This window comes from Calliopsis andreniformis, chromosome 10, assembly GCF_051401765.1.
Source record: "Calliopsis andreniformis isolate RMS-2024a chromosome 10, iyCalAndr_principal, whole genome shotgun sequence".
NCBI classification, from domain to species: Eukaryota; Metazoa; Arthropoda; class Insecta; order Hymenoptera; family Andrenidae; genus Calliopsis; species Calliopsis andreniformis.
The window spans coordinates 16,908,780-16,926,264 of NC_135071.1; the positions used below are offsets into that span (position 1 = coordinate 16,908,780).

Sequence of the window (17,485 nt, forward strand, 5' to 3'; positions counted from 1 at the left end):
AGAAATCTCCAAAGTCCACTCCACCAAAAATTTTATACAAGAAGTGGTGCCTTGATCTTCCAAGAAAGCGCTCAAAAGTATCATCCAAACGCAGGGGGTGAGAGGTTCGTGAAGGGTGGAGAGAGAACTCGGTCCAGAGATCGAGTGGCCCAAAATGGGTGGTTCAGGACTCGTCGTGTCCTCGTTGGTCGCTAAAAAGAACGGAAAGACCCGTAAACCAAAACTGAACAAGGACGCGAACAAGAACAGCTTTGTTTCTGAAGGGACGGTTACACTTACACATTTACACAGGACATCACACATACTACACACACGTGCGCGCGAGATCACAGAGGATGCAAACCGCGCAGGAAAACAAAGGGACAAAAAAATGTGGCATCGTGTCCGAGGGTGCACGTGCCAAGTGATATATATATTCTATATATGTAATGAACATTGTATATCAGAGTGGACGCTGTTTTGTGCGAATCGACGGAGAAGAGGAGGTGACGGGACACGGGAGGTGCGGAGGGCGATCGTTCGCGAGAATTAGTGGTTTTCAGTGTTCGCCGACGCGCGAGAGAGAGGAGAGAGAACGATTGTATGCGTGAGAGGGAGAGAGTGGGAGAAAGAGAAAGAGAGACTTTGCGAACCGCACTCGATACCGTACCGCAATTGTGCTGTGCTATTGTACATATTAAAGAGGGGAGGAATGGATGGTGGTAGGGAGAGAGGGACACGCAAGAGACACGAGCGCGTGCAGAGGCGTAGAGGGACGATCTCTCGATTGCGTGGAAGAGCGGTGATCGAACGGAATGGGAGAAACGGCCGATCGACTATGGCGGACTAAGCCTTCTTTTCGCGTTTCACGAGTGGCACGCGAGCCGTTCCTCCTTCGGAGACTTCGTTTTGCGTTCGACGTCGATTATTTTTAAGACAACACGCGACTCCTTTGGGATGCTCTGGGAACCACGCTGACCACTTCTTCACCATTGATCGCCATTCGTAGAAATATTTGGTACGTCTTTTTAAAATCACTGTAGATATTGTAAAGAAAGGAAATGTGCAAAGCACTGTTGGGAGCTTAGAAAATGTCAGTGGTAGACTGTGCAATCGTAGAGACAAGCAGGATCTACTAAAAATATTTTACTGGTGTTTTGCACTAAAGCGAGAGGCAAGACGTTTCAAATTCTTTAAAGATGTAGAAAACTTAATTTGACATTTTTCTGTGGTTACTGCTTACTTCATATTTGTGCAGTACTGGAGTAAGAGGGGCCACTACATGTAGTAGTAATAGCAATAACTACCCCTGACAATTTTTGTCTTTTCCTAGGACTGTAAAAAGAAAATACTGTAACATCTTTACTTCTTCTTCAATTGATTAATATTCTTCACAAAATATTCATCATACTACATATATTGTAGCATGATTTTTCATGAGATACCTTCTACTGTCTTAAGAATCTCCTGTCTAACAACCAGTACCTGTTGCTAAGAAACCCTGATAATATTATAAATTATGCTATTATTCAAAAAATTGTAAAATTTGTCAAGAGCTGTTTTTTTATGAAGTCTTCTTCAATTCAATCAATAAGGAAAATCCGTGTATATGTACCATCTTTATCTGTTTTCCACGAAGCTAATCATACTCACTGACATCTTCCAAGCTCTTGACAGTCTAACACAGACATTTTTCAAGCTTCTAACAATTTTAAGAGCAACTCGATTCTCAGAGCAGCCCAACAGAGTCATCGTTGAAATAAGAATCTTCTGTGCTAGTCGATACTGTATCCTTACGTTAAAGCGTCCGAACGAGAAAGAAAAAAGCCCGTTGATGTTTCGCTCCGAACCGATACTTTAAGCTTCTCCAATCTTGCGTTCGATCGATTTTTCGCGCTCGAAGTTCCGTTTTTTCGTCGGATTCCTAGCTGGTCAGTGCGCGAGAACGTTAAGAAGGATACGAAAGAAGTCACCGCATTCGCAGACATGCTAACTCGTACCAAAAAAGAGGAGACGGGAAACGGCTTGGCCGTCGATTATAAGATCATATATAGTACAAAGTAAACATATATTATTGTAATAACGGTTACGATTAAATATAAGAGGAGCTCTCGCTGTTTCAACGGGGTGTTACAAAGGTGATACGCGAGAACGTTGACTTTTTCGGGGGTGGACAGTGCATTTTGGCGCGCACGGGGGATGGAGAATGGTTCTGAGGTGCTGTGGATTCGAGCGTCGAGTTTCCATGGAAGTTTCCTCGTCTGTGGTTCCAGCTTGTTGACGCTACTGCGCGAGGAACCTTTCACTGTGAAGAGAAGAAGCTCGCTTAACGATGCGACGACACGATTCAGCGGTGGATACTTAAGAAAATCAAACAGAGCAATATTCTACAAATATCTACAAAAATAATATAATCCAAGACCAACAGCTGAGAATGAATTTCAGTGAATGACGAAGAAACTGGGATTGAAATAACAGATATTCCTGAATAATAAAAATCCAAGTGCTCAGACATTTCCAAAAGTTAAATACGACAATCCTCAAGAATCAGCCATTTAATATTCAAATGTGAAGCCACAGGAGCCTTCGCAGAGGTCGCCAAAAGAGTCGTCGCATCGTTGAAAGACTAGAGTCGCGTGTGGCAGTATCGGAGCGATTTCGAGAGAGCGCTAACAGCAGAAATAGAAGAGGAGGGGAAGGAAGCCACGAAGAGCGGATAAGGACGCGATAAGAGAACTCTATCTGTACGATATGTCTGTAAATACACGATTAACTACGGTTATTAATTAGGCTCGCGAACGCGGACGGTTCTTCTTATTACCACGATCAGCATTGATCATCACCATTGCCATCGATCACCTTTGTCACTATTATTCTTCTATTGCGATTATTTATATTACCATTCCTATTATTATTATTACCATTATTGCGTCTTTTATTATTGTAACAGAAGAAAGAGAGCGAGAGCGAGAGAGAGAGCGAGAGAGAGAGAGAGAGAGAGAGAGAGAGATATGATTGATTATTATTATAATATATACGTCGGCACGTTCTTTGTTGAAGCGAGGGATGAAAGGGGGGAAGATTAATTCAGATTTAATTAAGAATCGACGCGTCGTTAGGAGAATTAGGCAAAAAAAAAAAACTGTCGCGTTCGAGTTGTTTAAGGTGTTTAAAAAGGGGTGGGTTTAATGGGGTTTATCGGGTGGGTGGGATATGGGGTGTTGGGGGATGAATTATCATAGGGTGGTATCGAAGAACACACGCGCGCTAGGTACACGCGAAACAGTACCCGCTAAGCGTAAAGAACATAGTATATAATTATATATACTATATATAAATATATAAATATATATATAAATATAAATATTGAATATAAATATAAATATAAATGAATGATATATTATATATATATATAAATATATAAATATAACTGCAGCAATTCAGGCAGCCCGGGGTAGGTTAGGGGGGTGGGAACGCGGGGGAATGGGGTGGGTTGGGATACAATTTAGTACATAGCGAGAAATCCCAGCGATCGATGGGTCGCGATTGTCGATCGATCACGTCGCCGATCGATCGACGACTCGCGGGAACACGCGTTAATTAGCAACACGCGACACGCGGAGAGCCGCGATGGGTGAAATAAGAAAAAGAGAGTATTCGATGATCTATTTATGTATATTCGCGGTGAGTGGTGCCTCGTCTCGAATCGGCGGTCGACGGGGGCGCAGCCAGGGGGTGGGAAAATTAAAGTGGAACAGGAACGGTGAATCTAGAGGGGTGCTTGTTGCGCGACAACACGAGTGGGGGTGGAGTTTCACCGAGGAGCGTGGGAACCTCGAGACGAAGGTGTATGAACATATATAAATATGAATATATGAATCATATATATATATATATTAATAATATAATATATTAATATATATATATATATATTAAAGAAGCAGAAGTAATAATAATACAGGAGGGAAATAAAAAAAAAACGTAGAGATTAAGAGAATCTATTTCGGGTCCGTGTGTGTATACGCGTTTTTTTATATTGCAACGATGCAAGTCGCGCGCGCGAGTTTTAAATCGATAGAAACGAAAGAAAGGGGAGAAACATGGGAAGACAGGCGTAGCTGTATAAGTTAGTCCTTGGAAAGGGCGGAGGGATGTTGGGGGTGGACGTTGGACGTTGAACGAATGTTGAGTAATATATTACATGGATATATATTATTGTATAGCACGTGTAAAGATCGAAGGTGGTTTAGGGGTTGGTTTCTGCCCTCGACTTGGCTACTTGCTTCAGGAACGTTGGCTCAAGCAGAATTTGATCTCTTCTCGTTTTCATTGTTTCACGTTATTTAATATTTATGTTCTGTATCTTTCGTCCATTAACTCTTAATACTTTAATTTAGATTTTATATATTTCCCCTGCGCTGGGTAGTGCGTTTTGTAAGCTATGTACATATTTCGATATTATTTTAAGGATTTCTTCTCAATGTCAATGGGACCATTTTAATTTTTCCAAGTTTCGACAGAAGCAAACGATTAATTATTTCTTTCTTAGTTTGTTTTTTGATACATATCCTGTGGATTGGAAAAGACAGCGACAGGAAAAATCAGTTGCATAAACACCGTCAGATTTAAACAACCCCTGTCATAAGGCCCTGTCACCCCTGCCAAAAAAACGAAGAACCAAATCTGTCAATATTCAACAGATTATAGAAGTAACAATGCAGTTAACTCACTTGCACTAATTATATCCTGTCGTCGATTTTCCAACCTACCCGAGCCGCTGGCGAACAAGTAGCAAGCAAAGTAGAGCAGAAACTTCTGAAAATTCCAGGAGAAAAGTCTGAGGACCTGCGACCGCGTTTCGCGGTCGTCCATTAACTAATTATCTGTTGATTGGACTGGTCGATGATCAAGAGACAAAGAACAGAGGAAGGTTTAGCGCGGGGAAGAACAGGTGCGAGAACAGGTGAACGGTTCGTACGACAATAAGGTATCGATTAGTTAATCAGAGATGAAATAATGTAAAATACAAGTGCAAAAGCAAGTATACATTATTATATTTATTATAATACGAGGGTTCATCGTGTCGACATCCAGTGAGAGGTTCGAGGGACGAGGTTGGTCTCTCTCTTAAAAACAGAGAAAGAAGATTAATAAGAGAGAGAGCCCAAACAGTAGAAGGGGGGATTTTCGCGCGAGGAGTTGGGGGTGAGCTCCTTTTTCGAGTTTCAAAAGTGCTGCGCCGCGAGAGTCGACGTAGAAGGCTTAGGTTTGCGATACGTTCAAGGAACGAGAGCGAAACACGGAGCTACGCGAGATGTGACGCGAGAAACGATGCTGGAGAGTCTCGAATAGATGCTGGAACGAGAGGATCGAGGAAAATGGTTCGATCTCTCGCTTTAGCGGTGTCGCTTTCGACGACCACGCGGATCGACGGATCTCCGCGAGGACATACCAAAGGATCGTAGATTAACGCGAGTAAAAAATGAAGAAGAAACATTATTTATTGTTTACACTTACGTATTCATTAGCGAATGACACACGAACACACAGACACGCGTTGTGGAGCGAGGCGGGTGGTAGGAAACGGGTTTCTCGAGCCTGGAACTTTTAGTCGAGGGAGCGGCGTGTCGTTGATTTTGCAAGTAACGAGAAGAAAGGTGAGAGCGGGAGAGAATGTTGAGAGATAATTGTGAATGATGGAGTCGAACTTTCCCATTAGAGGATGAACGAGATCCAGTCAGGGTGATCGACGAGGGGCTAGTTTTTTTCTTGTAAGTGACCACTTTGTTAGCGTCCGCTCGTCGATCCGCCGACAGCGATCGAGGATGGATCCAGGATCCATGAAATGGCGATTCGAGGCACCTTTTCTTTGTTAATCGCGAGCAGCGAGAACGATTCTTGGGGGTGTGAGAGGGGAAAATTCGATTCCAGCATGCGGACGTGTAATTATGTAATAGAGACACAGACACAGTGACACACACATACACAGAGGAGTTCTGGCGAGAGGAGAGCGGTGGGGGTGGCGCGATTGTAAACTACTGTAAACTACGATGTTACTACGTTTTACCAAGAGCTTATTGTAGTCGAGAACCATTAAAAAGAAAGAAGAGAACACACACAAACAAACAAACCAAAAAAAAAATGGTAACTTACGTCGTAAAACCAAAAAAAAAAGATGGTAATTGAGTGTAGCACGAACAAAAAAAAAAAAGAAAATTTCTTTACACTTTTGCACGAGACGTGTGTTGTACTTAAATTAATTATCGATTGACATATGTAATTAACGTTTTATTACTTAGCAATTAAACTTAATTTATTTATGATTAAATTGGAGTCGCTTGTGTTGTTGTGGACACGCCCCTGTCGAAGTTCAATCTGCGAATGGTAGAAAGGTTTAAGGTAGCTCTCGAGTGTCTCCACGACTCCCTTTTTGGGACTAAACATGTGCAATTCGACGGTGTCGAAATAAAAAGTGAGAGTAAAAAAATGTGGGACAGATTACTAGTACGATACAGAAGGCACACGAATTATTCTTTGATACTTTATTTATTTTTGCTTTCCTTCTTTCGCTAGATTTTTATTTCACTGGAAGCTTTTTTCTATGAAATCGAATAAGGGTTCTCGAACTTTGCTTTAGTAATTTGTAGGAGGGATTTTAGGAGTTATCATCCAATCAATCTGAAGTCCTTATTGAGTCAATTTTCAGTCAGCCATAAAAGAATATACACATCCTATTTCATTAAAACATATTTAATTTATACAAAAAAGTATACAAAACGAATCGATCACACGTAGCACCCATTATCCTCATTCAAGCGCTGAAGGCCTGTATGCCAGTAATAGCTCTGCCAAGTATTAAAGCGTGAATATCACTTGTCCCTAAAAACAGAGCGTCGAGAAGAATCTTCTAATTAACAAAGATTACTCACTAATGAGTGATGACTTTACACGTACCCTCATAAGTTACGACGCTCTCCAAGTTCATTACATGTCTGATAACGTGATACTCGTCTGATATTCCATTACCACCTAACATTTCTCTAGCAGTCCTCGCGATATCCAAAGCTTTAGTAGCAGAGTTTCTCTTTATCATGGAGATCATTTCTGGGGTGGCTCTGGGGGACGACAAGTTAAGTAAAATGTTCAGAATTTAGCATGTACTAAGCATATGGTAATCTTTTGGGACAGTGCTGTCCAAGCGAGGGCTCGCGACGCTATGAAGGCCGACATGACATGACATATCTTAGTGTTCCTATTTATAAGAAAACTCAAATACTACGAACAACATATATGTTGGTGGAGCAACAGAACCATAGCAAGAAAGCAGACGAGTGAGGGATCCCTACTTGAGGACTATCTCACACCAAAAATTATATTTGCCTTAATAGATCTAAGTAACATAAAATAGTTGAAAATGTAGTCATTCTTTAAGGTACATAATAGGTAAATTTTGTCATAAATTTTGTCACTAAACATCCTGTATATTGCAGACGTAGCTCGACAGTCAGCAGCTAATCAGCATTTCCCTACCTGCCCTCGTCTTTCAGCCTGCCCACCCTCAGGCAAGCCTGAAGTCCAAACGCGATGTCGCACATCATGTCTGCCAGTTTCTTCTGCACCAACTGATTCGCCGCCAGGGGCCTGTCGAACTGCTTCCTGTCCAAAACGTACGACCTAGCCGTCTTCAGACAGCTCTCCGCGGCGCCCAGAGCTCCCCACGCGATACCATATCGAGCGTTGTTCAGACAGCTGAAGGGGCCCTGTTTCATTGTCGTTCCTTTACAATTAGACTTCCTTGGAAGCTTTGTGGAGAGACTTAGCGAGCAGTCACGCTCGACCATCACCACTGATCGACAGTCACCGACCAAAAGTTTCGTACATAGAAACGATAGGTTCAATATTCAATAGCAATTATATCTAAGAAATAATATTACTTGAAAATTATCTACTGTGAGTTATTTCTTAGGTACTTTCTTCACAGGTTCAATACAGTAATTATATCTAAAAAATAATACATAGTAGATAATTTGCAAATGACATTATTATTTCTTAAATATAATTGCTATATTAAACCTGTTATTTCTACGTCTGAAATTTGGTCAGTGGATGTGGATCAATGGTGATGGTTAAGCGTGATTGCTCTCTTACTTTGAGACCCTTGGCGTTGGGCAAGAGGTTCTCCTCGGGAACCTCTAGATTGTCCATCAAGATCATCCCAGTGACAGAGGCTCTTAGAGAGAACTTGCCCTCGATCTTTGGCGTCGACAGTCGACTCTCGTTGCCCTTCCTTTCGATAATGAACCCTCGAATTTGGCCGTCCTCGCATTTTGCCCAGATGATGAGGACATCAGCGATGGGGGAATTGGTGATCCTGATTTGATATTAGACTTGAGAAACATTGCTTAGTAGCTTAATTAGAGTTTGACTCTTTATGAGGGAACTTTGGTTCTTTTTTAATTTAGTGAGTTTGTAGGGGATCTCAAAAAAAAATAATAGGCAATTTTCCTTTTGATACTTTTTTGGTTCTCAAGGTAAAAATATTATATCTGTATATTTTCTTTTTCTGTATAGAGGATTCTAGATTCTCGTCTGCTCACCATGTTTTGCTCCCACTCAATTTATAAACCTTCTTCTGAGAGTCATAAACAGCCTTGGTCTCCATTGACCCTGCGTCGCTGCCATGGTTAGGTTCAGTCAGTCCAAAGCAACCGATTGTCTCACCAGAAACTGTGAATAATCGATAGCTTCATCCATCTCATACCTCACGGACCATCGAATCATTTTCAGTCGAACATCCTAGAGAAATAGTCTACAAAAATAGGAACGTACCTAATTTAGGCAAAAATCGCTGTTTCTGCGTCTCATCTCCATGTGCATAGATCGCTCCAGCTACAAGGGAGGATTGCACCGAGAATGCAGATCTGTATCCACTGTCCACAGCCTCGATCTCCTTGGCTAAGAGTCCATAAGCTACTGAAGAGACTCCTGCTGCACCGTAACCCTTCATGGTGCAGCCCAGAATCCCCAGCTCGCCTAGTTCTCTTATGATCTCTTTATGGAAGATCTCTTTGCGATTCGCTTCGATCACTCGTGGCAGCAGCTTCTCTTGGCAGTAGGATCGAAATTGATCTCTGATCATAATCTCATCTTCTGTCAGTTGGGACTCTAGGTTGAAAGGGTCTTCCCAGTTGAAGGCAGCTGTTTTTCACGATTTTTAATTATTATATTAATTAGTGATTCTTGATTATCAAAGCCTGCTTGTTTTTTTTAAAATTAAGTTGATAGGAGTTTGTAATAGAATTCGACAGGTCTAAAATTAATTTTATATCGCTTTTTTAATATATTCATAAGTGTATTTTTTATTTAATATTAGTGTAAGTATGGGAAATTTTTAATATGTCGCGTTGTGTTAACAGGAAGATTTTTTCTGTTTAAAGATTTCAAAAAGGAGCGGGCAAAGTTAATGATCCCCACTTCGAGAGAATGTCAGCGAATGGTAGTGAGTGCTGGCATCTAGTGGCAGTTAGTGGGCTGCCAAGTAGATACACAGAGTCATTGTACTTTCAGGAGTGAGAGCAAAATGATATAAAAAGCAAAAGAAAACTTACATTTTCCTCCGAGGGTAGACGAGGCAGAGATCGCTAATCATTTTAAAAGTCAATTAAGAATAATAATTATCAAAGAGGCAAGTGATTTGTACCAGAAACATTGAACAAAAACCAACAAATATTTGGCAGAAAGTACTACATTTAAACCTGTTTTCTAAGAATTAGTTTACTTTATTTAATAAAAGGATACGCCTAGATGAAATCCTCTGGCAAACTCCACTGCATCGGGGAAGAAATTTCTGTATGAGAGCCGCCATATTGATCAGCAGTCAGCAGAAGACTGACTTGTTGACCTCCGTGACGAGTCTCTTATCAGAGATCAACTGGCTTGCCTCCATTAAAAACAGATGATAAAATCAATGACATACAGAATGTAGAAAATTATACATTAAGAGTTTTTATCTGTAATATTGGCATAATATTTGTTTGACAAATTTGCATTGAGCAGGTGATCTCATCGAGCACGTGTGCTGGATCCACAGATGGCGGGAAATTGAAACACAAAAATACAGAGATACAGAAGTATACATGCAAATAAAACAAAAACTAATAAAGAATTATAGAATTTCATTCGAGGCTTCCTTCGTCAGTTATTGATTATTAGAAAAATATATCTAAAGTGAGTGAGAAATGTGTCTGGCTTGGTGACTTATTCTACTGTCAGCATACAGTGGTCAGGTCAGACGGAACGACATAAGTAGAATAAAACTCTGAATCAGACATATTTCTTAAGCAATTAATATTTCAGAAACGGAGCTCCAAATGCAATTTTGCCATTCTTAATTTTCGTCTTATTTTCAAACGTAGAATCACCTTTCCTAATTTCTAACACTTATCAACAAACACTCTGTATACGACCAAAATCATCAACCTCAACTTCCACAAGACAAACTTTATTTACAAAACATTATAACAATCGAAATAGATATAGCTTCATAATTACGCAATTACTCTCTACAATATCTTCTCTCTATAAGCTCGTCGTCCTCGTCACTCTGGAATGCCTTCACATTTTCTCAGTTCCACTTTCCATATGACAAGGTATTAACACATACATCGATATCAGAAAAGTGTCTCCTTTCATAAACTCATTCCTAGTAATAGTAGTAGGTAATATTTCACGAAATATTATGAGAAGCAAAGCATAACGAGAACCCTCTGACTATACTGTCCACTACGTCTACATAGTGACTTCTGTCCATAGCATCCCCGTATAACGAACAAGTAAACTCTTCCAATGAAACGGTAACACAAGAAATGATCGTTTGATGGTGGAAACTGGGGACCTTGTGTCGACTGAAGATAGGGTTCGCCGCTGAATGTTTCATGCTAATTATTACTGGAGGAGTCGAAAGGCACTTGAATGTTTCACGAACGACGACTGGTCGATCTTTCGATGGAACTCTAGACGATCAGGATGTCTTCCTTGTGTGCAGGGCCGTCTGGTAGCTTCTGATTATACACTCGAATATTGTGGAACAGGTACCCAAGGGAGTCCATCACGGGTCGTACGATGGCTTGCGTCACAGCCATGAGGAAATTCCTCGTCGCTGCGCAAGTTATTTTCCAAACGCGCAGGCAAGGCGCCACGCACCATATATGCTGGAAAGATCGATTTCTTAATTCTCACCGTCGCACCTGGACGCTATTCTCATGCCAGGTGACAATATTAGCTTCTTAATTGCTGCGATCCTGTGCAGAGAGTGCCCCAGGAGCGCTGCAGGTAAGTTCTGAAGGTGCACTATGAGGGTAACAGGTGTTTCGATTGTGATGGGTCATTCAGGATACTTTTAAATCATGCAATGGATAACCAGTGTTATTTTTACTTTAATACTAAATAAATAGTGCGAATATTCAAGTAAATATTAATTAGTCGACTGTCACGGTGAAGTTATTAAAAATTCTGTTGCATTAGTAGCGAGTTTACAGTGCTTTCCTTCTTCTAGTAATAATCGTCCTAATTTTATGATTTATAGTGACCCACTGAAGGTCTCGAAAATCTTTTAGCACTTCTTTTGCGAAAAGTGCTTCTTTTGAAATCCCTCCAAAAATGCAGAACAGTGTTTTAAATCACTTATGAAATGATCTGATAAGTTGCTAGAGAGTTATGCGAGCGAAACAGTGCTGAAGCAAAGGGATAGGGTTGTGGTAAAGCAGGGGAATAAAAATAAAAGAGCCAGTGCGCCTGGCTAACATCGATCCAGTAGAAAAGCTCGAAAAAGGGTGTCGACTCACCTGAAACGCTAAGCAGGCGAAGGTGAAGCCCAGGCAGAGGGCGAGTACGGGAGCGATGAGGACAGAGAGGAACACGTAGCAACATCCCCTGGATAACCGGAAGCAGTGGCCACTGAGGCGCCACGCGCACTCTGGACTGCGTATTCCTTCTGGCTCCCCGATCACGTCGTCCCACATCACCTATTTAGCACATAGTAATTATAATTCAGCCAGTAATTTGACACATCGATTAAATCCACAAAAAAGGAATACTTATATTTATTTAAAATATAAAAGTTAAGCGTCGATTAAGTGCTTTGGCAATAACATTTGAGAAAAATTCAAAGAATGAAGTCCTTTGACCTGTGAACAACTAGAGAAGGGCTGTCACTAATGAAATAAGAATTCTGCGGTATTTCAATTTTGAGTGCTTAGTGGAACGTTTGAAATACTTGGGTCTCGTGAGATATAATAGAAATTCAGTCTCAGTTCAGGACAATAAAAATCAGTATTTCTCCCTGGTAATATACATATCAGTTATCTTTAATTTTCACATATATTAGGTCACATATGCACCTTTTTAGTAATTAATAGTCTTTATGTCTTAATTTTCGGAGAGCCAGGGAGAAAAAGAGATTCGTAATCTTCCCTTCATTGCTTTTTCTAAGGACAGACTATTCCACGTCTCACTTCTTCTGCTTACACTACCACAGAAAAATCTAAAATCTGAGCAGACGTCTCTCAAACGTACCTGCAGGTGGTGGTTGAGACTATTGGGGTCCCTGTCTTCCAGCTCCCCATTGCTCTCGTCCGCCGTGGAGGACTCAGGCTTCTCCATCCCTGGAAGTTTGAAGTTCCGACAGTTCGGCACAGAACACTTGAACAGGTTCCTCAAACGCGCGAACATCGTTCTCCTCGAGTCGTCTAACTACAGCTCGAGTGCGTCACCATCGTGAAACTATAATTCGCGGCAGAAGCCTCTGCCTCTACTCGATCTATAAGACTCTCATTGATCCCAGAGTTTAATTATTAAACGGTCCCCTGGCGAACTGGTGCCAATGCCAGGATCACACTAGCCATCGAAGGACGTCTGACTTGTTGCGGCCTGCGTGGGTGCTTTCCAGAGGGGAACAGTCTTACAGAATTACGCGCACCTGGACTTTCAACGTCATAATCTTGGTATCGATTCTAACGCGACTCTGCTTGAACGCAACTTCGTAATTCGTGGGATTATGGAAGTCCTTCGAGTGAACTTTCGTGCTTTGGCATTTTGCTACTTGTTGCGACGGCGGGGGACAGAGAAAGGGTGAGTGAAGTGGGATTATGTTCACTTGATATGTGTATAAGGTAGTCTGCTATAGAAGGAGGAAGATTTAGAAGAAGATTATAATCATCAAGATAAAATAAAAATTAAGAATAATGAAATTAGCCCCAACTTTTTTCTTATTTTTATTTTCGCATTTTTATTATCTAGAATGACCACTTAAGTTGAGTCAAAGTCCAGTCATTGTAGAGTCAATCTACTTCAATTGCTTTTCCATTTTTTGGGAATACTCGTGAATTTTTATCAAGTGAATATTACGTTGCTTCATTAAAAATGCATCAATGATAACGAGTCGCGAGATTAAAAGGAGTGGATCGTAAATTATCTTGTGCTGCGTGTGCAAGGCTGGAACACACTAGTGGAAAATTAATTCTTAATGAGACTTGAAAGTGTCTTAGTCTTAAACGTCGTTCGAGATTATCGATCCAGAAGTTCTGATTGTCAAGATCGTCGCGAGCCCCTATTAACAATACAAGACGCTTCCGTCCCCTTCATGAACACCTGCTCACTGTTCCTGGTTTGTTTATGTCAACTAAATGTGTGACGTGCAACTTTGTCGTTTACGATGTTCAATTATGCATGCACGCTATTCGATTAAAGTTCCGAAGATTTGTTAAAGTAGTAGAAAGTAGTAGGTATGTAAAGAATATTTATTCTTCCACGTGATTATATTTCACCCCCCTAAAATATGACATCTACCTATAGATACAAAGAAAAGATACGGAACAATTTTTTTTAGAAGCTGTAGGTTTCCCCATATTATGCAAATTTCGTTCCCTGTTCATTGACCCCGCGTGTTTTCGTGCCTATTCCTCGAGGAAGGCTAAAAGAGTCATTCCCTCGATCAACGGGGTGCAGGTATACTCACTGAACTCCCCGTTTGCCACTCGTGATCCCCTTATTTTGCCTGCGTTTTTTTTCTCCGTCGATTCACAGAAACCAACCCCGAATCGCGCTTCCCTTTCTGAGGTTGTTGCTCGTCCAGGTGCGAGCAGGTGGCGAATAGTCCGCGGTCTGGCCAGGTGGACAGCGGTCAGCGCGACTGCGCGACCCTTTGCAACCCTCGGCGTGACCACCCTCGTACAACCACCTCGTCGAAACGAAAGTGAATGGCACGATTGATTTAAACGTGGAGGATAGGGTGAAATGAAATACAAAGGTAGAATTGTTTTTGTTTTTTTTTCTATTATATTGTTTAGAGATAGACTGTAATTGTTAGAAGTCACTGCAGAGACTCGTGCCACTTTTCTAATCTTATGTTTGGTATGATATATCCATTTATCTGCAATAGTGTTTTGGTAAAGTTTACTACAGTAATATTTCTTGAGCGCTTTCTAACATTTCTTATAGCTGTATATACATGAGAACTCTGCATTATGTAGTTCGCTGAAACGCCATCTACAGCGTAAGAATCTGCATGTACGTAGCTCCTCCCAACTCACACGATCCTGTCCAACTCATTATCCTTCAGTACCTTCCTCTAGTCTGTCACTATACATCACTCTTCGTTACCAACTACACTATCCTACATTCCTTCACATAGGTTTGCCTTACATATGGCCCAGAGTGGAGGAACAGTCGCGAGAGAGGAGTAGAACTAAAGGCGGGTTATGCCTACACCTGTCGCTTCAAAAGGGGTGAAGTTTGCTGGTTACAGCTAGCAAGGCTTAGGGCAGCGGGCCTCTAGTGCCCTCCCTCCGCAAACCTCCATCTATCAACCAACTAACAAACTAATATGGACCTGCCAAGATAGGGCCATCACCTTAAAAAAGTATTTTTTTCGAAATCTGCATCCCGAGAAAATCAGAATCGACAAGTGGCGCCACCTAGCGGCAAAAATCAGAACTAAAACAAGAAATTTTATTTTTAGTTCCGACTGTCACCGCTAGATGGCGCCACTTGTCAATTCCGAAAATGCTCCCCGCGAAAATGGGAATTAACAAGTGGCGCCATCTAGCGCTGAAACTTGGAACTAAAATAAGAAATTTTAGTTTTAGTTCCGACTTGTCCCGCTAGATGGCGCCACTTGTCAATTCCGAAAATGCTCCCCGCGAAAATGGGAATTAACAAGTGGCGCCATCTAGCGCTGAAACTTGGAACTAAAAGTAGAAATTTTGTTTTTAGTTCCGACTTGTCCCGCTATATGGCGCCACTTGTCAATTCTGAAAATGCTCCTCGCGAAAATGGGAATTAACAAGTGGCGCCATCTACTGGACAAAGCGGGAACTAAAATAAGAGATTTTATTTTTAGTTCCGACTTGTACCGCTAGATGGCGCCACTTGTCAATTCCCATTTTCGCGAGAAGCAATTTCGGAATTAACAGGTGGCGCCATCTAGCGGCTCAGGGCTGAACTAAAAATAAAATTTCTTATTTTGGTTCCGTCTTTGTCCAGTAGATGGCGCCACTTGTCAATTCCTATTTTTGTGAGGAACAATTTCGGAATTGACAAGTGGCGCCATCTAGCAGCTCAGGGCGGAACTAAAAATAAAATTTCTTATCTTGGTTCCGACTTTGTCCGCTAGATGGCGCCACTTGTCAATTCTCATTTTCGCGAGGAGAAAAATCGAACAAAAACGTTTTTCTTTGTTTGAAAGTCCTATTTTGGTAGGACTTTGAATCGGAGATATGATTTTCATTGCATCGAATGGTGTTGAGTAGTGTTTACAGATGTATTTAGAGGTGTAGGGTAGTGCGGAGAAGTGTGTAGTAGACTAGAATGTTGTGGAGTAGTGTGAAGTGATGGTGGGAGTGGTGTGAAGTGGTGTGTAGTAGTCTGGAATAGTGTGAAGTAGTGTGGAAGAGTGTGAAGTGGTGGAAGGAGTAGTATGAAGTAGTATGGAGTAGTCTGGAACAGTGTGGAATGGTCTGAAGTGATGGTTGGAGTAGAGTGAAGTAGTGTGAAGTGGTATTAGATAGTGTGAGATAGTGTAAGGTAATTGAAAGTGATGTACCGTAGCGAAGAGAAGTTTTCAGCAGCATTTAGCAGTGCTAAGTAGTGCTGAAATTAGATCCATACCTTCCGAAGTCTCGGGAGCGACTGAAGAACTCACAGTACAACGATGGTATTTATACCTCGTAGGGCAAGCTGTATTAAGAACAATTTTATAACAGTAAACTATTTCAACAATAAATAAACCATATTATTTTTCTACTTACTTTCATATTCAACCTTACGTATTCTATATACGAATATAAAATGGTTTATACTTACCTTACAGCGTCTGGCACACAAACCTCCGAAATACTCTTAAAAACTAGTTCACAAAAATATCCTAAACTCAGGTACAGTAGGTGTAGGAAATAAAAACTCATGTTGCAGACTTCAGTAAACTGTATTTAATGAAAAGAATTCGAGTATTTCCAGCTTCACCATTCTCTATTTAAAACAGAAGTCGGTGTAATGAGAGGGAAAAGACACAGTTCTAGCCAAGACCGTTTCGTTTTCTTTCTTTTTATATATTAAGAATTTTTAATAATCAATATTGTCGGATATATATATAATATATATTATATATATAATATAATACATTATATTAATTGAGACATTATGGACACAACGTATAATTGGCGCGGTAAGGTGACAAAGAAGCCTCTCCCTTGTCAGCGTCCTTTCGTCAGAGGGTTGCCAGCTCGCGTACGCGAGTATCAACCTCGTCACTGTGCACCCTCGCTTCATTTCCTTCCTCTCCTTTCTCTCCCCTTCTTTCTCTTCTCCATACCCCTTTAACCTGAGTTCCCCGCGCGCCCCAAACGAGCAGAGGTCTCTCCACGCTTATCACAAGAAGTTTCCCTAAAGCATTAAAGTCTCGATCGGCAATCTTGCGTTTCCTCAGAAAGAGAACAGTCTCCCCGCTTGTAACACGCGAATACAAACTTTTAGTCGAACGACTCGAGTCTCTCGAGGAACGGAGTAAAAGCGAGGGGTGAAAAATCGGTCGAATATAATTCATATGCAAATATTCGTCACACGTTCACCTGCTTAGTAATTGGTAATCTCTGTGCCTTAATTATTGAAGAGAGAAAGAGAATCGTAGTCTTCTCTTCGTTGCTCTTTCTAAGGAAACACTATTGCACTTCTCACCCCCTTCTGGTTACCACTATCACCACCTTTGTCACAGCTCTTCCCCCCATTCCCTTTTCTCCATGCCAACCACCCTTATCTCCTTTCCCTTGGTTTCACGTTTTTTTTTCTTGCCACCTCCCCTCGCAGCGTACATAATATTTATATATATTATACTATTTAGTCTAATCCCTGATATATAACATGAACCTCGTTCACAATCGTAAAAAAAGGATCGTGAGACGAAAATACACCTCAGCTTCTCTACTTCGCCGTGTCTTTCGTGCTCTCGTAACCG

At 41.2% G+C, this 17,485-nt stretch overlaps 2 protein-coding genes across 3 annotated transcripts; both read right to left on the minus strand.

The window, feature by feature from the left end:
* Window positions 1–6,722: 6,722 nt before the first annotated feature.
* Window positions 6,723–9,844, minus strand: LOC143185120 (glutaryl-CoA dehydrogenase, mitochondrial). The gene is made up of 8 exons (XM_076387854.1): window positions 9,778–9,844; window positions 9,588–9,620; window positions 8,809–9,177; window positions 8,577–8,706; window positions 8,128–8,350; window positions 7,510–7,739; window positions 6,934–7,094; window positions 6,723–6,858 (listed from the first exon to the last, which is right to left on the minus strand). The coding sequence occupies exons 1-8, from the start codon at window positions 9,842–9,844 to the stop codon at window positions 6,791–6,793; spliced, it is 1,281 nt and encodes a 426-aa protein (XP_076243969.1). The 3' UTR covers window positions 6,723–6,790.
* Window positions 9,845–10,988: 1,144 nt separating this feature from the next.
* LOC143184618 (caveolin-3) lies at window positions 10,989–14,084 on the minus strand. 2 transcript variants are annotated; one of them, XM_076386979.1, is made up of 4 exons: window positions 13,994–14,084; window positions 12,553–12,641; window positions 11,823–12,002; window positions 10,989–11,189 (listed from the first exon to the last, which is right to left on the minus strand). In XM_076386979.1, the coding sequence occupies exons 2-4, from the start codon at window positions 12,637–12,639 to the stop codon at window positions 10,992–10,994; spliced, it is 465 nt and encodes a 154-aa protein (XP_076243094.1). In that variant the 5' UTR covers window positions 12,640–12,641; window positions 13,994–14,084; the 3' UTR covers window positions 10,989–10,991. The 2 variants fall into 2 exon arrangements, with proteins under 2 accessions (XP_076243094.1, XP_076243093.1); XM_076386978.1 differs by lacking the exon at window positions 13,994–14,084 and having other exon boundaries at window positions 12,553–12,914.
* Window positions 14,085–17,485: the final 3,401 nt, after the last annotated feature.